Genomic DNA, 26,259 nt, shown 5'->3' with positions numbered 1-26,259 from the left:
AAAAATTGAGGGCTTTATGTACCTCAGAAAAAACAGAGTTAGGGTTACGTTCGTCCTACAGAGAATGATGGTGAAATCCATTGTTTCATTGAGGTCTGAAAATAGGTTTGGTACTTCTGTGTATTGTAACAGTGGACACTGTAGGAAAAGCTCACATGAAAAGAAGAATACATTTTCAGAGTATTGAATATTTGGAATAAATGAAACAGAGGATTCCTACTGAAGAACAAAAAACCCAAAATCTGGAATAATTTGCTTCCTTAAGTGAACAAAATTTATTCTGCTGAATGAAGAAGACATCCTCTGCATGTGAAAAAGTACAAAATGAGTAGAAGCAATTATACCAAGTTATTTTTAATTAAATAGACACACAATGCATATTGTACAAAAAGGTGGAAGTAACATTGGATCATAAGGCTTTAACTGTTTATTTCAAACTTCTGGATTGCCTGTGTTCCTAAGGCAGGTGTTCATATAAAACTATAAAGCCCAGACTTAATATATCGTTAAACTCTCGGGTTCATTAATCTCTTTTTTTGATTTTTTTAAATGATTTCTCTAGATAATAAGGTGGTTTTATGTTAAAGGTAGGAATAGTCTTAATTTAACAAGTTTAGTTTAAGTGTATTTTTTTTTGTAAAAGAGCTTATTTAAGCCTTTCTTCATAGCATTTTAAAACCCTGTCTCAATTTATGGTTACAAGACTTAATAGAGAGGTTCTAATTTTAATTTTTTTATAAAAATCTTCATAGCTTTCACAAGTCAAATATGTAATAGTACCATTTCATTAAATATTTTGTGACTATCTTCAGTGTTCCTGTGGTATCTTTTACCTGTAGTTTTTATCAGGTTTATTTTTGCTTTTATGTGAAAAATGTATTTTTAACTTAAGATCAACTTGAAATTGGGTAGGAATTTTATTGGTGTGTTCATTAATCTTATTTAACCCCTTATCATTACTTTGTATTTTCATTTTACAGATGGAATACCTCAGGTTTATTATTTTGGCCCATGTGGCAAATATAATGCTATGGTGCTAGAACTACTTGGACCTAGTCTGGAAGATTTATTTGACTTGTGTGGTAGGACATTTTCTCTTAAAACCGTTCTTATGATAGCCATACAGTTGGTAAGTAGAATAGATGTTAATTTGAGTGTTCACTAGAATAACTAAATCAGTCTTCAATGGCTTAAATGCTTATTTCACTTAGGTTTGCGCTTCTTATGTTTTAAATTGGTGTTGGTATTTAAACTACTTGTGATACAGTTTTAACAGGAATACTCTTATATTACTTTCATTTACTTTGTTCCAGTTTTTATATTACTTTCATTCACTTCATTTCAGTTTTTCAAGTCATTTCTTGAATGTAATTACTTGTGTCTTCTGAGTTCTCGTCACAACCTGAAATGTGAATTTTAGTTTGGCATACTCTTTCAAAAAAGAAAACCTTAAAGAAATAAAAATAATTTAGCCCACACAAGTAGTTGTATTATGGGACTCCTAAATAGCATAAATATTTTTTTCCTGGGCATTCCTATAAGCAAGAAAGCAAATAGAAAAATGAAAAATTCCCCAAATCCTTCCAGAAGTTATAGCACAAAATTATTCACTGAAGTATTACTCTCTTTTTTGAAGATTTCTTTATTTGGTTCTGACCTAAGGGTGGGTTGAAGTGGAAAGAAGAACAGTTAAGGCTATGCATGTTTACCAGATTTCCACTTCCCTAAATAGTGATATTTTTACCTGTGAAAGTTAAAAATAGCTGTTTAAAACATGGCTGTAAATTGTGTAACAGGCCTCCAACTACTGACATACAGACACATTGAACTTATTTACAGCCAAAATGACCAAGTTCTTCTTTTAAAATGCTCAAGACCTCACAGATCCAAAGATCAGCTTTATTATTAATACTTCCTGTTCCTTTCTGAATATGGAAATTTTGATAGAAATTAGGTACTGTCCAGGTACAATGGACAGTATGTGCATAGTGATGAACTTTCAGTGCCTCTCTTATTTATACCTTTAATATGTAATTGATGTACATCAAACTTGGCTGCTTACTGCCTGGCATAATTTCTGGTTTTACTTTTAATGTGCACAAAATATGCTTGTGGCAGTTGTTCTTCTGTTATGTACAAGATTCATGACTAATGTCCAATGTGAAGGTTTCCACTACACGAACTGGTATATCTGCTTTGGGAAAGTGTACAATTTTCATTGACTTTTAACTGGGAGATACTTTGTTAAGAACAATATCCCTTCGGTCTTAGGATACTAGGAGGGGTGATCTTCTAAATGTAAAGCCAGTGTAAGATATTTAGCTTCTAACACGTTTTAATGTGGCAACCTGAAACTTAAACTAAACTTTCTTGTCTTCTTTTTTTTCTTTTATTGAAGATTTCTCGTATGGAATATGTGCATTCAAAGAACTTGATATACAGAGATGTAAAACCTGAGAACTTCTTAATAGGACGACCTGGAAACAAAACCCAGCAAATTATTCACATTATAGACTTTGGTTTGGCAAAGGAGTACGTAGATCCAGAAACAAAGAAGCACATACCATATCGAGAACACAAGAGCCTTACAGGAACAGCTAGATACATGAGTATAAATACACATTTAGGAAAAGGTATGTGTGCTTTTTAGGTACAGAAACAGCTGTGATTTATCATAAACCATCTTGTTCTCAAGTTATTATTTTTCTTAGTCTGTAGTAATTAAGAACTGCAAATTTTGTGTATTGTGCAAAATATAGTTGGCCTTTGTGGAAATATTGTTTATGGGAATAATATTTTTTGAAAAAAGTCTCTAATCATCATGATCATGTCTTGGGAATTGTCCTCTTTGTTAGATATTCTTAAAAGAAAGATGAGGTATATCTTTTTGTGTCATAATACTTTCACATTATAAGTATAGCATGGCAGAGTGAGGTGTCCAGGAAATAAATGTGCTTATTAAATACAGTAAAGCTGATAGGTTGCAACAAATGGGTTTTCAATGCTTCCTTGCTAGTTTTCTGATCTCTTTGAAATGCACATAAAATAATAAAGTAGCTGAGATATGATATTGATTTCTTGATTATTTTTTTAGTGCTTACACTGTTAATAAGGGTTTGTCAGATTAGTTATGGGTTATGCCAGCAAGCTAAAGAAATGACAGGAGGTTTATAAATATGAAAGTTGTTATTATTGAATGAATAGATTCGCCTTGAAAAAGGTATAAGCACTCATCTTTGTTTATGCCAGCTGTAGAGAGGTTTCCTAGTGAAAACAGTTAGTTTGAATTCGTGTAAGCCAGTTGCTTATCACTGCATGGTAAACACTAATTAGGGTACTCTTTGAATTGGTCATAAAAACATTGCACAATACTTACAGTTTAACTGTAAGTATGGCAAATGAGAAACCATTCACACTTCACAGGCAGGAATAAGGTGCTTTATCAATAAAGCAGAACCACAGAATTGCTTAGGCTGGCAAATACTCTTAAGGTCATTGAGTCCAACTGTTAACCCAGCACTGCCAAATCCACCACTAAACCATGTCCCTAAGCACCACATCTACAAGTCTTTTGACATACCTCCGGAAATTGTGACTCAATCACTTCCCTGGGCAGCCTGTTCCAATACTTGAGAACCCTTTTGGTGAAGAAAATGTTCTCAATATCCAATCTAAACTTTCCTGTGGCATGACGTGAGGTTTTTTCCTGGTGTCGTATTCCTTGTTCCTTGGAAGAAGAGGCCAACGCCCACCTGGCTACACCCTCCTTTCAGGCAGTTGTAAGAGTGATAAGGTCTCCCCTGAGCCTCCAGGCTAAACACCCTCAGCTCCCTCAGCTGCTCCTCATAGGATCTGTGCTCCAGACCCTTCACCAGCTTTGTTGCTCTTTAGTGGGCATAATCCAGCACCTCACTGAAGTCATGTTGACTGTCATCAGTCACCTCCTTATTTTCCATGTCCCTCAATATAGTTACCAGGAGGATCTACACCATGACCTTGGGCACTGACGTGAGACTGACTGGCCTGTAGTTCCTCATGTCTTCCTTTTCTTCCTTTTGTAATAATGGGGGTTATCTTTGTCCTTTTTTAGTCTGTGGAATCTTTACTGGACTGTGATGACTTCTCAGATGTAATAGAGTACCTGAGGTTCCTAAAGACTCATAGATGCATCTCAGCAGATTCCATGGATTTGTGCAGCTACAGTTTCCTTAGATGGGCTCCAGCCTGATCTACAGCAGGCAGTTCATTCTGCCAATCCCTGCCCTTGCCTTTTGTGACATGGGTGATGTGACTGGAATACTTGCCGGAGAGACTGAGGCCAAAAATAATTTTTTGCCTCAGCTTTCTCCATATCCCAGGTCTCGTTTTTCCTTCTGGAGAGGTCCCACATTTTTCCTAGTTTTCCTTTCGTCACCGATATACTTACAGAAGCTTTTTTTGTTGCCCTTGACATCCCAGGCCACATTTAATCCTATCAGGGCTTTAGCTTTCTTAAGCTGATCTCTGGCTGCTCAGACTATTTCTCTGCATACCTCCCAGACTACCTGTCCTTGCTTCCCCTCTCTGTATGCTTTTCTTTAACCAACTTTCTTAGGGCCCTGCTTTCCTGCAGAACTTCATCTCATGGTACTCTGCCAAGCAGATCCCTGAAGAGGCCAAGTTGCCTCTGCTGAACTTCAGGTTACTGAGCTTGCTTTGCTCCTTTCTCACTACCCTTAGGATCTCAAAACTCCAGCATTTCATGGTCACTGCAGCCAAGGCTGCCCTAAAGCTTCACATTCCCCACCAGTCTCTCCTTGTTGGTGAGCACAAGGTCCAGCATGGCACCTCTTCTTTTTAGCTTCTCTGTCACTTGGAGAAGGAAGTTACCATCATTGATGACTTACTGGATTGCTGATGCCCTGCTGTCTTGTCTCCAAGAGATACCAGTGTGATTGAAGTCCCTCATGAGGACCAGGGCTTGTGAACAGGAGGCGGTTCCTGTATATCTTAGACGACTGTTCCGAACGAGTGTTTGAAATTGCTTAAAAAATCATCAGCAAAGGTATCAGTAAAAATCTGATTTCATACTAAGCAACAGCAGGACAAGTTCTTTGGCAAGATTCACTCTGCTAATTACTGGACAGTTAAGGCACACCAATGAAAAAGGGAAAAAACCCCAAAAAACAACAAAATCCAATAAATCAAAACAGAAATGAACTGAGATATGGGGGTGAGGGTGTGTGTGTGTGCTCATGTGTGTGTATGTTTTGGTGCGTGTGACAAAAGGATGGTGAGGGCGCAAGGATAAAAAGTAATACAGCCTAAAAGATTTACAGCACTCAAAAGTATTCAACCTTAATTTAAACCTTAACTTATACCTTAAACATAACAATTTAACACAGGAATAACACTTAACAGCATTTAACCTAACTTTCTACTTAACCTTACTTACAGGCCTAACTTACTTTGATATCCAAGGTACTTAAACATCTAAGAGAGCAGTATTTCTCACAGAATTTGCTTTAGCATATGTGTGTGTGTACATTCATGCACACAGAGTCAGTGCAAGGTACCTGTGAAAAATTCCCCTCAAAGGCAGTGAAATACACACTCTGGTTGCTTTTCCATCTCCTCATTTTGTGAAGAGTTGAGCCTTGAGGAGTGGGGGTATTGGCCCAGGATTCACTGTTGTTCAGTAATCCTCCGAGTACAGCAAATGTGGGAGTCTGTGGGCTCTGAGAGGCTCCGCTCAGAGGGAGGTTGCTGGACACAGCTTCTGCAGTCCAGAAGAACTCACACGTTCTTATTTTGGACCACCGTTTATACGGTCGCAAAAGAGTGGGCTTTAATCATAGCAATGTTTCATCCTGACCACAGTGTGGGTTGGCACTCTTTCTTGTAAAGTGTGACAAAGGGATGTTATGCTATGCAAGGAAGAAAATTAGTTTCCAAGGCTGTTCATAAAGAAAATAGGAGCTTGTTAGACAGCAGAAGTTCCTGGGAGCAGAGTGTTTCTGCTAAACTCAAGAGAAGCTGAGCGCAGGTCCTGTTTGTCAAAGCCAAGACCTAATGAGCATTTCTCAGGTCACAGGCCTGGAAGGGGTGGGGGAGGGATGCACCACCACAAGGACTCAGCTGCTCAGTCTTCCTGGCTGGGGGGCCTGTGGCTGCCTAACCCTCCCCTCCCATTAATCCTTCTCCACTAGCTCTCGGTCAGCTCCTCTTCCACCCCCAGACAGAACTCCATGCACTCAGCTGGCTATTGCCATCGAGGGTGACATCACCTCCTGGTCTCCCTTGCCTTTCCTTCCTAAACAGCCTGAATCCTTCTATTCCAGCAGTTTATTTATGTTCTGTGATATTCCTCTAAAAATGTAGTACATTTTTAAATTCATGCAGTGAGATGTATAAAACACTGAAGGTCCTCAAGCTCTGTGTTTACAGAGACAGTGGCGTATAGGATACAGGTTGCACTGAAAATAGTGACAATAAGACAGTTTTTTAGGGTGGTATTTTTAGTCTGTAGATAATTTCCTGAGCTGCTTAAACGGTCTGATAGCTGACCCTTGTGAAAAATAAGTGTTTTCAGTAAACAGGGTGACTGTCAGGTTTGCGTTCTTTTATAAGTTACTTTTGAGTATGTCTCTATTGAACTGTAGCTTTATCTGTTAGTGCATATGAGTAAGGAAGGATTTTGTCCTTGAATCAAAAGTACGCTTAAGGATCCATAGTATTTAAAACTATCATAACAAATGCATAGCTACTAGAAAGACTTTAAATGCATAATCAAAACTTGCACAAAATCACCAAAGCCCACTCTTTTAAGGTACATACAGAAAATATACAGTTACTGAACGTGCTGTAGCCAGTAATCTTTTGTTTCAGAAGAGACATTTGATTGGATTTCTGGTAGTTTTGTGCCAAACTGGGAATTTGTATATGGAATAGAAGGTATTTTGTCTCTGTGAAGAATAACATGGCTTTATTCAGAGAGCTGTTTGAAGGAAATACAAATACTCTGCAGCCCTTACTAGAATGTAGCTGATGCTCTACCTTCCCATGAGATAATTTCTCTCAGGGATAAAATTTCTCTGTTTCTTTTCCAGTTCATTTTCAGGAAGGGAAAGTGAGGTTCCAGAGAGTGTAGATTCTGACTGGGAGGTTAATGAAGACAAAAATCTGCATCTGTAAAAGTCCTTCAATTTTCTCTGTTTGCTGGATATGTAAATTGGTAATTATTTTGGGACTTCCCTAAATTCAGAAAAACAGTGTCTTAAAGTGTTGTCAAAGTTATTGACTACAGAAAGTATAGTCACATGGAGTCATAACTTACTCTAATCTAGCAATCTGTAATGGTCTCTGGGGAACAACCCATATCCTTGATTGTATTGGTCTTCTCATGGTAGCGCTTAATTATTGAAGAGAGAGGTTAGTTATCATACAATGAATACTTGAAACTCTTCTGGGAATGAATCAGGTCCGCTCTTAATGCCAATAGAAAAGCCAAATAAAGCCAATTTCTTTAAACTGTGCTTATCCTGAAACAGAATTAGGAGAACCCCATTCTTACCTTTAATACGTGTACTCTTTTGTCAGACCTTCGTATCTTCTAGATTGAAAATCACTTTTGTAGGGGCTAGACTCCTTTGTAACATAAACCATCAGCAAGAAAAATAAACATTTGATCCTAAAATTTTATGAGCCAGTGGTTCAGGATGAAGTCCTTTCCCAGACCTAGGTTCCCTTCTAGGAAGTTTGGTGTTTTCCTTATACTCACTGAATTATCACTGGACCTCAGGGCAGAATTTTAACTGTTTTAGATAAATCCCTTTTCCTGTGTAAGTTAACCTTATAAATCCACAGTAATATGAAACAGTGCTTCTAATAAAAAAATAAATGAGTCTTTGCACCCTTAGTTAAATGTATAAATGAAAATAAAGTTTTTTTTTATTTTCAGTCTCTATTATTCTTAAGACAACAGTATGGTGTAGAATGTGTGCTTATGATAAAATTGGCGTGCAACTTCATTGTTATGAACCAGAATCATTAACTTCAGGATTCATGGTTTTATTTGGGAAGAAAGGTTTTCTTCTCTCATAATATTGAATGAAATCCAGTCATTTTTAGTAAGAGTACAGACTCTGGGATTCAAATTTATTTTTGCTAAATTTTAAGAACTCAAGAGTTGAAGCTAGGTAATCACTTCCCATCTCTGTATCTAACCATGTCACCTTCTCAGTAACTAATAGTGTGTCTTCTGATCCAAACAGATGTTTCTACTGCTAAAGCTTTCCTAAACTTTCCTTAGGGAGTTGGATGCTTACTAAAGACTGAATGTCTGTTGTTTAAACTGTGTTACGGTTACTTAAGTGTTTATGCTAAAAAAAGATAATTTCTGGGGATAGCCTGCTGAATGAAGCTCTAGTTTTTATTTAAATCAGCATATTTGAATTGAGATAATTGTCTGTAGTTTATGAGTTAAATAACAAATATTAATTTTTTACCAATTTAGCTAGCTTCAGGTGATCTCTTTGAGAGAGAGGAAACCATGTGCCCTAAAACTTTGTTGTGTATTTGTTATCTCATGATTGTATTACCTTTTAGGCAACATATCCTCTCAATCTCTTTAAAATGTGATACAATAGGATCTATATACATCAGCAGCTCTTCCTCCAGCTGATGCTTGAAATCCTTTTGTCTTCCAGCTAGTCCACTGCTAGTTTTTTCCAGTTTTTGGATGTCCTTCTTTGAATAATAGCAGTATAGTCTTTGGATTTCCTGTTTTTCAGGCTCATCTTGAAGATTTCCATAGGAAAGGATATTTGACTACTGTTTCTTAATTACTCCAAAGTCATCAGTGAAGAACTTGCATGGATTCTAAATAACAGTCCCTGTCCCCCAAATTAAAACAAACACAAAATCCTTTCCTGTAGCATATTTTTGAGGGCATTGTGAATTTAAATGTTCTATCCTAGTTCCCAAAGAAATTTCTGTTGTCCTACAGAAATACTGCCAACAGTCCACATCTCATTAAAAAACAAAACAAAACAACAAAAAAAACGCCCCAAAAAAACCCCCAACAAAATACCACCACGAAACACCTTAATTTGAAATAATAAAGATTAAAAGTGTCATAGATAGGACTCTCTGTAAAAGAGCAATTGCCTCAATAAGATGCTATTACTTTGGTTGGTTTTTTTAAAGAGAAAAGGTTAATTTTTCATTGGCATAACTCATAGAAATTAATTGAAAGAGAGGAATTATTGTCCCTTAGCAAAGACCAAGTGGAACATTCCAGTACATTTTTAAGGGCTATACCTTAGTGTTGCCCAGAGGTGGACCATCTGTTGCACACTTTCAGCATCCTCATATGCTTTGCCACCATCTTAGCACTGATCCGCATTACATGAAACACACTGCATTGCATGAGGTGTCTGTCAGGAGCACTGTCCCTGAAGTAGTGATTTTCTGCTTGTTCACTCTACCTCATAAAGAGCAGAGGATTTCTGCCAGCAACTGGACCTAACGTTTCTTTCACGCTCTGAAACCTGTCAGGTGTAGAACTTTGCAGCTTACTCCTGCTTTCTTCTTAACCTATGAGATTGTATTAGGATAGCATGTGGTCAGCAAGTGGGATGTTGCAGAGTCAGCAGAGAAATTCAGATAGGACCAAATTGTCTGGAGTTCCCTCACTGAGACAAGTGGCAGCAGTGGACAGCAAGAGTGCAAAAGTGAACACAAGAGTGTTGGCAAGGGAATTGGAAACATGGAAATGAGTGAAGGAGAAATCACTGAAAGAGCCTCATGTGACTGGCAGATGTGTGATGAAGTGAGGGCCTAGATGTAGCCTACATCTTACCACCATCCTTTTTTTGGTATTTGCTTACTCATTTGATAATATGTGTTTATTCAGTGTTCAAATGAGAAGATAGGGCTAGGAAACAGCATAGTAAGTACATTGTTCTATTTATACGAAAACTAAAAATTGTTCTTCAGATTCAATATATTTATGGCAATATTATCTGTTGATCAGATCAGGGCCAGGTTGGCTTTGTTGACTTCTCTGTGTTCAAAAAATCAAACAAACATCTTTTTCTTTTACCTTCCTGCTCCATTTCTCTTGTTATCAAAGCATAGTAATTTTGTTTTGTGAAATACTGAGTAGAAACAGTGTTACTATTTTGTTTTTCTTCCTTGTGTCAGGGACAAAGTCAAATGTAGAATTAAATACTGCCTCTTACTACAATACGTACTACAATGTGTAACATTTCTTTCAACAGCAATACAGAATGAAGTTAGGTGGAAATAAAAAGATCTGTTTTCTGCTAGTAATTTAGAGACTCACTATTCTTTATAACCTTTAGTTTTACCAAGAATGATGGATTTAATTTAAAACCTATGTGAAATATACTTTGAAAACGTTGAATACACTGTGTTTTACTTGTTACTTTTCTTTTTCTTCAACCTTCTGTGAGCTTTTTGAAGGACTGCCACTGCTTTACTGCAGATGAAAAATTGTAGCTTTGCCAGGCATTGTGTTCTGTGAAAGCTCATATGTCAGCTAGACTTGATAGCAGGCTGAAGGTACATGCTGCTTTCTGTTCAAATAATAGTACTTCTGAGCCTTCTTCAATCTACCTTTGGCTCAGAAATTCCATAATGGGTCCCTGAAGAAAACACCATCTTCTCCATGATTTTTTAGAGGAAAAATTAATTCTGTTGAAGCTTTCTTAAATTGTTTCAAGTTCACAAATAATAGGTAAAAAAAATGTCAGAATTAAAATGCAATTTTAAGGGTCAAAGGTGTTTTAGAATAAGAACGATTTCTTACAGTAAGAACGATTTCTTACAGTAAGATCATTTGCTTAAAGTGCTGTTGAGATGAGTATACCTGCAGTTTGCACCTGCTTTTTTTCTGGGTTTAGCTGTGTTCTTAAGGCAGTCCATAGTACACAAGAACACCCCCACATGCACAGTTTGGTTTCAAGTACTTTATACCTAACAATTATTATTATATAATTTGGAGGCTAGTTTTCAAAATATAATGTAAAATTACACAGATTGAAATTTCTAATAATATTTGCATTTTGTTTCAGAGCAAAGCAGAAGAGATGATTTGGAAGCTTTGGGTCATATGTTTATGTATTTTCTCAGAGGAAGTCTTCCATGGCAAGGTTTAAAGGTAGTGGGTTTTGATGTCTTCCTCTGTCCTATTTTCAGATCATCAGCTTTTATTGATGTGTTTGGGGTTTTTTTGAATGTGTGTCTGCAAGCTGTATAACTTCAAAAGCTTGTTTGTTCTTCTGTCGTAGGCTGATACATTAAAAGAACGTTACCAGAAAATTGGAGACACTAAACGAGCAACTCCTATAGAAGTATTGTGTGAAAACTTCCCAGGTAATGTCTGCTGTTAGTAAAATGTTATGTATTAATTTATAAAATGAAACTGGCATAGGTAATTGCTTAATATCTGGGTTTAAAATTAGAGTTTGCATAGTAGATTCCAGAATATCAGATGGGTCAGGTTGGAAGGGACCACAGTGGGTCGTGTGGTCCAGTCTCCCTGCTGAAGCAGGGCCATCCCAGAGCACACTGCACAGGGTTTTGCCAGGTGATCTTGAATATTTACAGTGAAGGAGAATCCACAAGCTCTGGGCAAACTGTTCCAGTGCTCAGTCACCTGCACAGTAAAGAAGTTCTTCCTCATGTTCGGGTGGAGCTTCCTGTGCATCAGTTTCTGCCCATTGCCTCTCCTTCTATTGCTGGGCACCACTGAGCAGAGCCTGGTCCGTCCTCTTGGCAACCACCCCTTAGATATTCATAGGTATTAATCAGGTCCCATCTCAGTTGCCTTTTTTCAAGGCTGAACAGGCCTAGCTCCCTCAGCCTTTCCTCACATGAGAGATGCTCCAGTCCCTTGCTCAACTTAATAGCCCTTTGCTGGACCCAGTCCAGGAGCTCCATGTCTCTCTTTTACTGAGGAACTCAGAACTGGACACAGCCACTGAGTAGAGGAACAGGATCACCTCCTTCAACCTGCTCTTTGCAATGCACCCCAGGATGCCGTTGGCCTTCTTGGCCCCCATGGCACACTGCTGGCTCATGGAGAGCTTGTTGTCCACCAGCACCCCCAGTTCCTCCACAGAGCTGCTTTCCAGCAGGTCACTCCCAGCCTGTGCTGGTGCCTGGGGTTGTTCCTCCCCAGGTGCAGGACCCTGCATTTGCCTTTGCTGAATTTCAGAAGGTTCCTCTCTGCCCGTCTCTCCAGCCTGTCAAGGTCCTTCTGAAGGGCTGCACAGTACCCTGGGGTATTGGCCAGTCATCCCAGCTTTACATTGTCAGTGACACTGCTGAGGAGGCCTCTGCCCCTTCATCCAAGTCATTGATGGATAAGTTAAACAAGACTGGGCTCAGATAGAAGAATTATCCTTTGAAGCAGCAGTAGGCTAATGCTGTCGTTCTTCAAATATAGATTCTTCTAAAGGAAACATTAAAAAAATACTGTATGTATGGTTACAGTGATCAACTAGTCTGCGCTTGTATCTTCACACTGAGAATTTTGCAAGCCTTTTCAGCTCAAATCTGATATCATACCCCTATTAAAAACAAGGTGCATTAGAAACAGCTTAGAATAATTTTTGAAATAACTTCCAAGTTTCAGGTGTCACTTCTAGTTCTCTGTAAGTACAGGCAGAATCAATGAGGCGTTGGAAAATTGGACAGAAGCAAATATGACGTTTTCTAAAAGTAGTAATAAAGTGCTTGGAACAGGGGACGTGTATGACATGGATGTGATTTTGCCACAATATAAGTAAACATCTTGAAAAGTAATCAAAATACCATTGATAGGCAAAGTGGATTTGCTGAGAGTAGCTCATGACAAATGAAAGGAAATCCGTCCGCAGTAGGCCTTGTGGACAGGAGGCTGATGCTTTATGTTGTATACCCCTTTTTTACCTTTCCTTAGTCTTGTCTCTGTAAAATTCATTGGAATGAAGAAAGTAGAGGCATTTCTCTCCACGCTTTCTTGCACACTGTGCGTTAGAATTGGAATGTTGAATAGAAGATCTCAACAGGTAACACGAAGGAAAAATTAGTGAGGTGTCACTTGCTTGGATATGTTTGGAATATGGCAATATATCTCAGAATATGGTAGCATGTCAAAGAACATTATTACTGTTAAGTAACTTTTTTTTTCTGTTCACCACTTTTTCATGGTGAACAACTGTTCAGATTTTATGGTGAGATTTACAAGTTGCTTTAAAATGAAATAAGGTGGTGGGGTTTTTTTGAGTTCCTTTAGAACAGATGTTGGCAAATATGTATACTTCTTATTTATCTAGAGGAAATGGCTACTTACCTACGTTATGTAAGAAGGCTAGATTTTTTTGAAAAGCCAGACTATGACTACTTGAGAAAGCTCTTCACAGACTTACTTGATCGAAAAGGCTATTTGTTTGATTATGAATACGACTGGATTGGCAAACAGTTGGTGAGTACAGTTCAGCTGTTAGTAATAGAATGGGTTTTTCTGTGATCAGTTTTGAGTTTCATAAGATGTGTGCATCTCTACGCTGCTATTAGAGTTGTGAACAGCTGCTATTAAAAGTCCATCTACAGATGCATGTTCTAACATTATCTTTCAGCTTGAGTGTTTCATATTCAGTCTCTTTCCAAATGTACCCTTAATGTCAAAGTGCATCTCTGCTCAATCCAAAATGAGGTCGTAGAAATTCAGATTGGTTTTTGAGTTGAAGGAGCATAATATTTTGCAGGTGATTGTCATGGTTGCAGGTTTTTTTTTCCCCCAGTATTTTTAAAATGCAGACCTATAACTTCTCTGCATATGAGGTATACTCCAGATACTTATAAGTTCATTATGAAGAAATATTTCATATTACATCATTCATTGCATATTTCATCACAGAGCATCTAAGGTTTCAGAAACACTCTGTTTATATACTTTAAGAAAGGGTAGAGGATGGGGTTTTCTTCAGCTTCTCAAAATTTTCACTTCTTTTTAACACATAGGGAAGGGAGGGCTAATATGTATTATTTTGACCAGTTTCCGATTATACAGTTCACTCTGCAGTTCTCTAGGTGACTCTGAAAGAATTATAGTATTTATTGCAAAATATTTTTTCAGTGTTTTGCATTAAAAATTACTTTAGGACTTTCATCAGATTTCATCAGAATGTCTTAACTGCTAACTGCAAAAGTAACAGTCTAAAGTCTTCCAGAAAATTAATGTGTGATCATACTTAGGACTGCTACTTCATTAAATTCTGTAAGTCTTGGTTTGCTTTTTTTAAAATTGGTATTAGTAAATATCTAGTGAAGCTTCTGCTTTAATCTGATAATTTTGTGTTACTTGAAACTGTCAGATTTAATGATTATTTTCTATTACAGACCTGTAGCTTTTGGTGAGACTTAGAAATTTATTTTTTTTACCAGTTGGTACATATTATTTATATTTGTAGCCTACTCCAGTGGGTTCAATACATTCAGACCCTGCAATGTCTTCAAACAGAGAAGCGTATCAGCACAGAGACAGATTGCAGCAATCCAAAAATCAGGTAAAATACTCATGTAAGATTATCAGCATTACTATGTCTTTTGTCAAATGATTTGTGCTATGTTTTTATTAGAATTTGAGAATAAAATTGACTCTAGGTTTTCTTTGTTTTTACATTGATTTAAGTAGATCTTTGTTAAAGTCTACATACATAGAAATACATAAATATCTCCTAAAAGCTTGCTTGTTTGAAGCTCTGAGGCAGTGTAGTGAATCAGTAGTGTATTTTCTCCGTACTCACACTTCTTTATTTGCTGTCTCTCCTCCATGCACTGTATCCTCTCTTTCAGTTCTAACATGTATGTATGACATTTTCACTTCTGTTTTTTTTAAATGAGGCTAATGACTAAGGTGGTAACAGTGTTAGGAATTCAGAGCTGTGTCTATTTACCTAAGCAAAATTGCAGGGTTGTCTTAGTGTGCTTTTTCTTACTAGGAATTTTGAGGTTTAGCTGCTTCACCTCTCTGTGAAAATGTATATGAAGGCATGTGTAAGTATGTTGATAATGTGGAAGTGCAATCTATATAGGGATTGAGTGTGTAGTGCTTCTGTGCTTTTTAAAAATAATGTATAATAATGCACAAATTGTTTATTTTAAATTTTTTTTTTCTTCTTTTGCATAAATCCTAATACATTCAAAAATGATAGTCTACAGACCATAGGGCAGCTTGGGACTCACAGCAAACCAATCCACATCATTTGAGGGCTCACCTGGCATCTGACAGACATGGTGGCTCTGTACAGGTATTTTCTGCTTCTTTGCATGACTTAAATCAGTTGTTTTGCATTACATAATACTATTTTCCTGTAATGTATCATAATTCATATTTTCATATTAAGATTTCTTACCAAGAAATTTCTGCTGTTATTTATTACTTCACAGTTCAATTGTCAAACTGAAATTAAAAAAGGTGCTGAAACTATGGAACTTTTTGTTTATGGAATTTTTCTTGCATGTTTCTTAGTGAAAGTCTTAAAACAGTTGAACTGTCTTTTTAGAGAATATATGCTTACCTTAGTGCAAGCAGCTGAAGTTTAGACTTTTAATGTGTTAGTTGTATCAGCAACTGAAAAACACTGTTCACTGAATTCGGTTTTGCTCAAGTAATATTTTTTGTTCCTTAAGTAAACTTCAAATTAAGATGCTATTTAGTGATATTTGCTTAAACTGTACTCCTTTTATTCAAACAATAATTGACTAGAAGAATGTTCCCAGGGCAGTACCTCACACATACCAGTGAAAAAATGAGAAGAAACCAACAGCTTTTCCTTTATAATTATTATTTATTATTCGTTTATTTCATCTTCAAAGAAGATTTTTTTTCTGGTTGGTTTTAAATTTTTTAAATTAATTTTTGAAATTTTTGATGTCTTGCTCTTTGAATATATTTAGGGTGAAATAGTTGGGGTAATACGTAATGAATTAATACTGAAAGATTCAAAATGCAGCTGTGAAGTCTATGTAGATTTTGAGCTTTGAGTCCCAAATGAAAATGATTTAGATTTAGGAAATCTTATCTGGATGGGAGGTGTTGTGTGGAAATTGTCTACTGCATTTTTGATTATGACAATCTAAGTTGCGTATGTTTCTTCTGAAGTTTTTGTTTTGGAAAAAAATTGTCAAGACCTGAAGAAAGAATAAAAAGTTCAGGGTACAGAAAACAGTGCTGCAGTCCTGTCAGTGTGATAACATTCTCAAAATTTTGTTGCTTTAGAAACAGCTGTCATGTGTCATGTAATAAAATCTAGTAGATGATAATTATTACTGTGTATCAAGAAAAGTTTAAATGTTTTGTGCTTCCCATTCAGAAGTGTTTAAAAAACTTCACCTGTGTATCTAACTTGAATTACAATTGTTCCCTCAATAACATAAGTTTTAAAGGTAATTATTTATCTTTTGGGAACAGCATAGTCATGAGGAATCAAAAATGGATTTGAAGTATCTTCCAGAATTTCTTTTCCCATTTTTTTTAGGTTCGAAAAATACCCACTGAATTTGTTAAATTACGGTTAGTAGAACTTTCGAAGTGTCATCATATGTCTCTGTTGGCAATCGTGGCGCTTACGAAATGTTTTATTCTTTGTCAGGTAAAATGCAACCATTATAAGAAATTTTCTTCCTTTGTAAAATATGCTAAATACCCTTTGGGGACGGGGAGAACATTTTCTAGGAAATAACACAAGTAACACTAGTATTCCTTACTGTTAATACAGTGTTGTTTCTATTCTTTTTCCTCAAAGGATACAGGCAGTCTGTCTGAGTTCAGATCATTTAGATCAGTTGAGGCTAAGCAATTGCCACGTGAATAAAGCACTGTGCGAAACTGCAGCCATGGTCTGTGTCTTCGAAGATCAGGTGTTGTGCAGCAGGGTTGCTTTTTGTTGTGGAGTGGTCATGCTTCCTTGTTAAGGGCACTTACAAAATCACATAATATCTTCAGTTATGCTGTGACATAGCTTCTGGCTGTTGCCAAATACCCCTTTGTTGCAGGCATACTTACTGAATCATGCTATTTGTTAAGTTGCTTCATTAGCTAGCTGCTTCAGTTGGATTCTTAATTGCTTTCAAGGAGACAAATTCCAGAAGTTCCACAGAAAATTATTCAAAGGAAAAGTTAAGTCTGAAGTGTGAAGTTAAAGTGTATTTATTTTTTTCTGTGATGTTAGTGAGCCATTGCTCATCTTAGAGATCAGTTTTATCAATTTTTCTGCAAGATATGAAAATCTGTCAGATTATTTTGAAGTGACAGTGGAATGTTTTTAGGTCAGCGCTATTAGTCATCTGTAATACTACTGCTGCCGTCATCTCTGAGGTTCTTTTTTAGGAGATTGTTAAAATGTGCTAGTGATTCTTTTCTGTGACATACTAACATCAAGTGGACTTAATGTTGGTGTATATATTTGTTAGCATACATTTGTATGCTCCTAGTGATAAGTTTAAGTGGGAACTGTTGAGGTTCAAACAAGTTTGTTCATTAATAGATACTGTTCTGGTTTTTGCATTAATTTAATTTATCCCAGACCCTAGGCCTGTGTTCAAAAGATCCTAATGTGCTTAGACATGTCTAATTATGCTTTGTAGCATCAGTTAAAGTTCAAATAGTATTAGGAAATTGAGTTGTAAAGGGAAGACATCCCTTTTTCCATTTACCTCAGTCCATCTTTCTAGTTTGTGTAGACTTATTAATGATCAACTGATACCTCCCAGCAATTCATTCAACAACTTCTTTTGTGCCTTTGTTTTTGTAAGTTTGCCTCAGTTCGCAAAATGTCAGTTGTACAACACCGAATTATTTCTTTATCTGCATGAGCTACAATCTGCTTGTGTACTCATAAAGACTGTATTAGTCTGTTCCATTACTTTTTTTTACTCACTGATCTTCCTCTTACCTTTTCTCTTTCTGTTTTCCCATTGGGAAATTCTTTAAAAGGAGGTTAGATTGAAAGATTGGGTTAAAGAGTTCCCAGTAAAGTACTTAGAAACTGCTTGAAAGGTTTTTATATTTGATGTCAGTAGTTTTGAATTGCAAGATTCCTCTCCTTCAAGAAGTGAAGATACTAAAGCATTAGATGAAACAAATAAATTTTCCTAAGCTTTTGTGAACTAAAAAGGTATTGTGATGACTTTTATTCTTTTGTCTTAACGGAAAACTTTTTGAAGGTAAAATAAATGATTGTGTAATATCACTACTGAATGCTTTTTTTTTTTTTTGAGTGGAGAATTCAGTTATTGAGATTCTTAATGGAATGAAGGGGTTTTTTCTATGTCTGTTTAAAATTTTTGCAATTCCTTGTTGTGATTATAGTAATGAAAATCAGCAAAATTTATTTTTATGGCACACTTTCTAACTGGTTTTTTGAACATAGCAAGTAAAAGGTTAGTTTACATACTAATCTAAAAGTAAAGAGGCTGAAGATTTACTGTTGCCATTTAGGGAACTGGCATTTAGGCTTAACTTTGTCTGTTATAAATGGCCCTTACCAAGCTTCCTGAGGATCATGTGTTGAAGAAATCAATCTGTTCCACAATTAATGTGTCATTAATGGCTAGTGAGTGGAATTTTTGTTTCTTTACCTCATGGCATAGAGGGTAGCAAGAAACAACCAATGCTTCTTTATATAGATGCTCTTCATATTAAACTTTTAAAGAACTGATTAAATTTGAAGTAACTAAATTTCAATGAGGATAAGTTTATAAAAATGGTTAAAGTAGTTTTCAGTTTAGTGGTTATTGAAACTAGGTGAACAGCTTAAGTTAATCTTCAATATTGAAATACTTCTAATTTGAAACTTTTAAAATGTTTGTTTTCTGAAACCTAATTCTTTGTCTATTCAGGGAAAAATGTTCATCTGCATTTTGTTAACAGAACTTTTAGGTGCAAAACCGTAACTTAAATATCCTAATTTTTTCACTGTAGTGGTATTCAAGTCTTCTAAGAGATAAATTGTGCCTCGCATTTTTCATCAGGCCATTGATTTCATCAAGGGAAATCCATTCCAACTTGAGTCACAAGCAGAGAAATTAAATTAAAAATTTTTCTTAGAGCAAACTTGGGGTCATGTATCAGTGCTTCTCTTTCCTAAAGTTTTAACTTTTTATGTGGATCTACTGTGATGAATTTTCATTGTGCCTCATTTGTGGCACATTCTGGCTACACAATTTGGTGTACCACTCCTTCAGTGCATACGATGTCCTCTGGATGACTTATTCTTGCTCAATTCTGTTGTATTCCCGTGTCTTCCTGCCTGTGTTGGGCAGATTTTTGAGCTGATTGGCATGTAGTTGGAGAGAAAAGTGTAATGATTGGCCTGATTAAAGGCTTTAGGTCAGATTGCAAAGTACTGATGTAGCATGGAATTAAATTCATACAGCTGTAGCCTTACTGACAGTGGAATTGAAGCACTCCTGCCTATCTCTTGTACTCCTTTGTATGGGCCTTTGTTAGTTTCTTGTTTCTTCACCTTAGTGATGAGCTCCCAGAGCTGCTTTTGGCAGTAATAGATTTGAGTGAAACTCAGGACATTTGTGATTCTGGAGAAGCATGACTGATGCTGTTTTTTGGATTTATACTACATACCGTTCGGTTCACTTATGCTTTCAGTGGTCATAGTTCTTTCCAGAAAGAAGAACTTCATATTCCTCCCATCTAAACTAAGTCATGCAACAGACAATTACACTTGATAGTATTTGTTTGTGTATTTGGTGAATGTGTTTGGGTGTGTATGTGTGTGGGAAAGATTATGGTCTCTTTCTCCCTGATATCTGTCAAAGAGACAGAGATTGTCTGTCATTGACCAGAGCAAGGCAGGACAGGCTTTTGCTATCTGGTGAGAAGATTTCGACAAAGTGTTTTGAATTCTTTTAAAGTAAAGAGTCAAAATAATAAGCCAACTTAGGACAAAAGCTGTCTTGAAAAGAGATTTGTCCAGTTAATGGAAACCACTGTCAAGAAAAACTAGTAAGTTTGAAGTCAGTTTGAAGAATAAGCTGCAATAAGCTTGTTTTTTTTTTTTTACCCGATAGTAGTGCATTGACCCCAGCAGAGGATGATTTTGCCTACTTTAAAGATTGTCAGTTTAGATTAGTACAACACATACATAATACTTAAAATATTATTAATATAGGAAGAAGTTCTAGATACCTACTTTAATATTTTTCAGTTCAAATGAAGATATGTGTGTAGTTGAGTTGGATCTCTTTTTTTGAATGTGTTGTCCGAGAAGATAGATGTGAATCATTGCACAGGCACTCCTGGGAAGGAAGTGTGAGGGAGAATGTCATGTGAAAGCTCTACAGATGCTACAGTTGGGCAGTGTGTTTGATACTTGTGTAAAAGTCATCCATTTTTTCATTTGCTTTTAGGAATAGAGAAGAAAATAGGAGTTCTTGCAAATGCCTCTGCAAACTGTGACCTGTTCTTTACAACAGTTAGGAATGCTAAGCTGTATTGTATTTGCTTCCCATCCAGAAAGGGTCTTGTTTTTTCTTGATGTACCCTACTTTTATTTGAGTAAACTGAAGACAAAGGCCTCTGTTTCTCGTCAACCACTGTTACTTAATCTTGAGCACGGATCTTTTAGAAAAGTTTTTAGAAAAGTTCTTTTTAAGTCTAGATTATGGAGCAGAAATCTGCATTATTAGGGCTGCAGGCAAGGTTATCTACAGTGTTAATTGTGTGATATTGCTGCACATGGATTAGTATGGGCTGTAGTTGTGGTTAGTTATATAACTATGCACAGGAAGTTGCATGTGAGCGTTACCCCGCCAGTGGTCCCTTCCAGCCATAACCATTCTGTGCTTCCTTTGGAACCAAACTCATTTGGTGGGCAAGTTGAGCAAATTTTTTTTACCCTTACATTTTTATGACTGCTCCTATCTTAGTTAGAAAATACTTCTGATGCACTTTTCCACTCTGGGTATTTCACAAGAAGCAATGAAATGATCTTCACAGTAAGATACCTGGTGAGGTGGTTGGACAGTGATGACAACTCAGAATATTCTGTGACTCTGTAAAACCCGATAAATACTAACTCAGGATGTTTGGTTCAGGATGCATTCCCCACTGTCTTAAGGTTTGTTAAAGTACAATTCCTACCTGTTTCTGTCACTGAATCTGAAGTGCTTCTGTCGTGCCCAATGATACGAAACTAAGCTTAAGATACCCTGTTGACACTCCATTCACTTACTTATCATTGCAGAAATAAAGTCCAATCTCCCATAATTCCTTCGCTTATATTGACTGAAATTTAAGTAGCTAGATTCCTGCAATCTCAGACATTTTTTTGTTTTGTTACAAGCTTCTAGGGTTATTTTTGCAGTGGCTCCTATTTTAGTGAAATTAGAAAAAGGAGAAAACTTGTCCTGATGTCAGCATGTGGCATGGAAAACGCCTGGAGTGCAGCAAACTTCTGAAGCTCTGTATTTAGTTATGATGGGAACCACAAAACAAGCCTCCATGGTCTAGACTCTTAGCTCTGGTTATAAATAGATGAGACATAACTGCTATATTAAGAGGAGAGCTTGGAAGAGTGAGGGAAATAATATTATGGTGATGACTTTCCTTCCCTGTCCTTTCATCTACCTTAATCTCTGACCGTCAGGCAACAGCTGGTAATAATCTTGAATTATGGACTGCTCTTGGTCTCTATAGCTGATTAATTTTTTACAGATGTTTTCTGCAAACTCTTGTGTTATTTGTCCAGAATGATATTTTTATGCTTGGTGCCTTGCCAAGCAGTTGCTGCTACTTAGTAGCTAGTAGACCTCTCCACATGGTCAGTCAAGTCTTTAATGGGTCAATTAGCACTGTCAGCAGCTCTGATCAGATAGATACTTGTGTACAACTGGTTAACCATCTTCCTTTTCATATTCTATGCGGTGGATAACAGAGAGGCCTCTGGAATGGCTCCATTTGTCATGCAGGAAAGCTTGACAGGAGCTGAGAGAGAATATTGGGTTCCCCTTGGTTTAAAGTCAAAACAAATATTCCCAGAGAACCACAGCATTCACGGTGACTTGAACAATTTACATAGGAGTTTGAGAGTAAACTAATAGGAATGACGATTAATCTGATTTTTATTAATTTTTTTGGCAGTAGGTGTTTTTGTGTTCTAAAAATTGGACACCATCTATACTCTTAGGTCTAGAAGATGGTCTTAGTTTTCACCTTTTCTGGTGAGTGCTCTTTGAGATACAACTGAATCAGGCCTTCATATTCACTCTGAATGTAAAGACCTAAGCTAAGGAGCATAAATACACTGAAGGTGTAGAGATAGACTGAATTGGTATCAGAAAAGTGCTTAGTGCCTTCCCTTAAGGCTCTGAAGAGATGTGGGGGAGATAAATAAATCTGATCCACAGAGTTGCTTTGCTTCTTCCACTCACCTTGAGTCTGTCATCTAGATGACAGTTCCATTAATAGATATGAAAGGAAAATTACAAGAGCACAGAGATGCCAGAATAAAATCTGGAAAAGGTACTGTTACTGGAATAAAAATAACTATGGAAATAACAAAAATTACTGGGTTTTTTAAGAGGTATTGTAACCTCAGGAATTAACAAATGTATGTCTGGCACTGGCATAATTTCAGGTCTTTCTTGTGATTTCAGGTAGTAAGCTCAACAAATGGAGAACTGAACACAGATGACCCAACCGCAGGCCGTTCAAATGCACCCATCACAGCTCCTGCAGAAGTAGAAGTAATGGATGAAACAAAGTATGTCCTTCTTTTTATATCCTTTGGATCTTGTGTGCTCGGCTGCTTCAATATTTTTCTCATATAGGTTTTCAGAAAATATTATCTGAATTGAATAGCCATTGGTGAGGGGAAAAACTATAGTGCTATACTTAATTTTACCTTTAAGTTTTTAAATAGTAGAATTCCTATAGCTTGTGCTTTTTTCGGCTAAGTCTTCAATGACATATCTTGCTATGCTGGCTAGAGAAGTGCATGCATTTTTGATATTCCAACTAATTTTGAAATACTTATTTTAAAATAGTGTTCTGACTACCAAAAGCCATGTGTGAAAGATGTAAAATTTTTCCTCTATGTGGTATTCTGATTCTCTTTTTTCCCTTACTCTCTTTCTGTATAGCTGCCAGAAAGTGTTGAACATGTGGTGAGTTATACAGCACAGGCAGGCAGAAACAGCCCCAGGAGCTTTGTTCTTGTTATTGGGTTTAAAACTAATTTCAGAGAACTTAAAAATAAAATGTCTGTTTAGAAACGACAAAATACATTTCAATTCTGTGAAACAATTAACTGTTTTTACAAAAAGCCACCTTCAGGAGCTATTCTGCCTGCTTCATATCCTGCTTGCTTTTAAGTTCTGTAGTCTGCGATGTACTTTATGTCAACCTTTTTAATGGGTACTAGAATATTTTTTCTTACTTTCTATTCTGTTTGAAAGGGGAAAGCATTCTTTTCAGATATTGTAGCATTCAGCTAGTGTATTAACATCTAGAAAATAACTCACATGAATAAGTGCAAATGTTTGCACTTTGCCAGTTATCTCTGCAAACAAAGTATTTACCAGCATATTGTTCTGTGACAACCTTTTAACTAATCACTAAAACATAACTTCAGGGTTCCTTAATGTTACAGTGTAATGAAAGGGAAAAATACTAAGGTCTGTTAACATGGGATGGACAACTAATGTTTATATATTTGAGTAGTAAACTCAGACTTGCAAAATCGTACAGAAAAGTATTCTTGATAGCTAAAGGCAGTATGAATTCCAACATGTTTTATTTTATGATAGTGCTTGAAATAGGATTTTACAAGGATATGGACCTAGTTTACTGTAATATAGAGGCACACAAGTATGAAGGATACATTAGTAGCAGAACAATTCAGTAGCAGCAAGTTTTCTATGACCCATTTTCCTAACTTTTAGGAAAAGGGAAGCTTTTCAAAGTGCAATTTTTTTCTTGATGCAATTGTTTTACAGATTCTTATTTTGGTAGTTAAGCTTCATTTGCATGTGTAATTAATAATTTTGAATGGAGGTGTCTGTAGGGCCATGTTTTTGCACTGGTTTTCTGTGAGCACTGAGAAGAACTAAATTCTTTGCTGCCATCTTTGTAGAGTACTGTAGTATTTTACTGTCAAGAATACATTTTCTTTTATAAATACATTATTTTCTTATTAAAATACAAATTTTCTTATATGTATATGTTTGAAACAAAAAAAATCCCAAAGCACAAGGATGTTGATAGGCTGCCCATATGTAAATTCCGTGTCCCCTCTCTTCAGATAAGCACAGTGATAACTTCCCTTATGCTCATGTGCACACAGAAGAAGATCAAATTTTTTCCACTTCGGGCAGTGCTTAGCACAATTAAACCCATTTTTAGTTACCTACTTTAGTTAGTTACCTGCAGAAAGTTAAGAGACTTCTCAGGAGCCAAGATGCTCAGCTGCTTTAGAAATGTAGAAGTTCACTCCTTCTGATGTGAGTACATAATGGACAAATATGCTATCCTTGACCTTTCTGGCCTACTCTTAACTGGTTTTGTTACAGACAAAATAACTAGTCTCAGTGTCCTACTCTTTAGTTTAATTTTCTTTTTTTTTGAGTATGAAACACTCAAATTAGTGTTTCAGCACTGTCTGTTTAAACTGCAGTTTCCTCAATCACTGGAGGCTTTTCTGGGGGTAGAAGTTGTTTGGCCGTAATTAACATGCATTCATTCCCACTCACCCACACCCCCTCTCCAGCTTTCCTGTCAAACATCAATGCATAGGTACACATACTTTTTCAGAAACAACACTTTAGGAGATTTAGATAATTTTACATTTTAATATGATAATTACAAGCTTAGTATCAAAAGTTGTGAGACATTTCAAATTTCGTTCATAGGTTTTATGCTGCAGAATAGTGTAAGGGAATGGGATTTCTAGTATCCTTCATGTCTTTGACAGGGGTATTTTTGGTTTTAAGGAGATACTGTTTTCTCAAAAGACTCTCACTTTGTGCCTCTTTCGTAATCTTTTCTCCACCTGAAAGTATGAACAAAGCTAACCTTGCTCATGTCTTCTGTGTGTAACATTTCCTCATACTCTGGGGAGACAAATGTGAATCTTTTTTAGAAATGCTTCATTCTTTGTTCTAGAGGTCTTCTTATGTTTAGAAACTTAGCATGACTATATCTTTATTTAAAAGATTCAAAAAAGGGTGCCCCTCATATGGGATTGCCCCCATTATGTGTGATTTTAACTATGAACACAAATGTAATTTAGCTGAATATTAGAGCTTCTGCTACCATTTCACTGAAATGCTGTAGATCAGAAAGGATAAGTTTAGGTTTTTTTTCTTCAGTAAGAATTTTACTGTTTTGGGACATTTAACCAACATTTAACCAAACATTTCATTGTTCAATAAATATTTATGTACTCATGTGCAGTATTTATTCTAAATCTTATGCCATGTCATTTTCATGGTGGCTGTGCAGTTAGTGTGACTTAGCAGTGGGTGTTGTGTTTTGGGCATTTTGGTGGGTTTGTTTTGTTTGTGAGTGTTGGGGGCGGAGGGGGTTGTTGGTTTGGTTGTTTTTGTTGGTTTGGGTTTTTAGAAAAGTAGCTACCTGCCCTATTTCAGTTGTTACTTACTGAAGTTGTAAAGCAAGGAGAAAACTAACCTGATCACTGTGCTGCCCCGACACTTGGGGTTCTACAGATCTCTCCATAATCTTCTACAGATGGTCTTCCATTTATCAGTGAGCAATTAACCTGTCTTTACTGTTTGCTAGCCATCAGAACAGTTGCTTCTATGAAGCATGTGTGATCTGGGTAACCAAAAGGCTCTTCTGTGGGATGGCAAAGAAGGGCAAGTAGGAAATGATTATATGATCTGTCCTTTTTTGCATCTTCCATCTTTTTTGCCACTTCAAACACTTGTTATTAATCCTGCACTAAAGTGCCTGCCACATGCTCAATGGCAAATATAAAAGCACAGCTATCTAAATACAAATGACAAATTAAGTTGCTTTAGCATGTTGGCCCAAGGGACTGCTCAAATGGTAGAAGGAAGGGTATTAAATAGGAAAAAAAAGTATGATAATGTTTCAAGGACAAGAAATGTTCGAAACTGTAATGCTGAGATTGCTACCTTAGATAATATCTCAAAGGTCACTTTGGATTGTACAGGAAAAGTGCAGTGGTTTTTTATTTTTATAGATTGCTATTATACTGCCTGCTC

At 36.5% G+C, this 26,259-nt stretch overlaps 1 protein-coding gene across 9 annotated transcripts in view; it reads left to right on the top strand.

The window, feature by feature from the left end:
• Positions 1 to 26,259, top strand: part of CSNK1G3 (casein kinase 1 gamma 3) — an 82,889-nt gene that overhangs the window by 51,871 nt on the left and 4,759 nt on the right. For 7 of the 9 annotated variants that reach the window (XM_032096074.1, XM_032096069.1, XM_032096066.1 and 4 more), the window contains 9 exons: positions 981 to 1,129; positions 2,399 to 2,633; positions 11,079 to 11,164; positions 11,295 to 11,379; positions 13,326 to 13,474; positions 14,463 to 14,558; positions 15,207 to 15,302; positions 22,669 to 22,775; positions 23,155 to 23,178. In XM_032096074.1, the coding sequence (XP_031951965.1) occupies positions 981 to 1,129; positions 2,399 to 2,633; positions 11,079 to 11,164; positions 11,295 to 11,379; positions 13,326 to 13,474; positions 14,463 to 14,558; positions 15,207 to 15,302; positions 22,669 to 22,775; positions 23,155 to 23,178 (1,027 nt within the window). The remainder of the gene's footprint in view (positions 1 to 980; positions 1,130 to 2,398; positions 2,634 to 11,078; positions 11,165 to 11,294; positions 11,380 to 13,325; positions 13,475 to 14,462; positions 14,559 to 15,206; positions 15,303 to 22,668; positions 22,776 to 23,154; positions 23,179 to 26,259) is intronic. The other 2 variants (XM_032096072.1, XM_032096073.1) reach the window with 1 other exon arrangement.

This window comes from Corvus moneduloides, chromosome Z (genome assembly GCF_009650955.1).
Source record: "Corvus moneduloides isolate bCorMon1 chromosome Z, bCorMon1.pri, whole genome shotgun sequence".
NCBI classification, from domain to species: domain Eukaryota; kingdom Metazoa; phylum Chordata; class Aves; order Passeriformes; family Corvidae; genus Corvus; species Corvus moneduloides.
The sequence above is the reverse complement of the archived record's forward strand: the minus strand, read 5'-3'. Positions and strand labels throughout refer to the sequence as shown.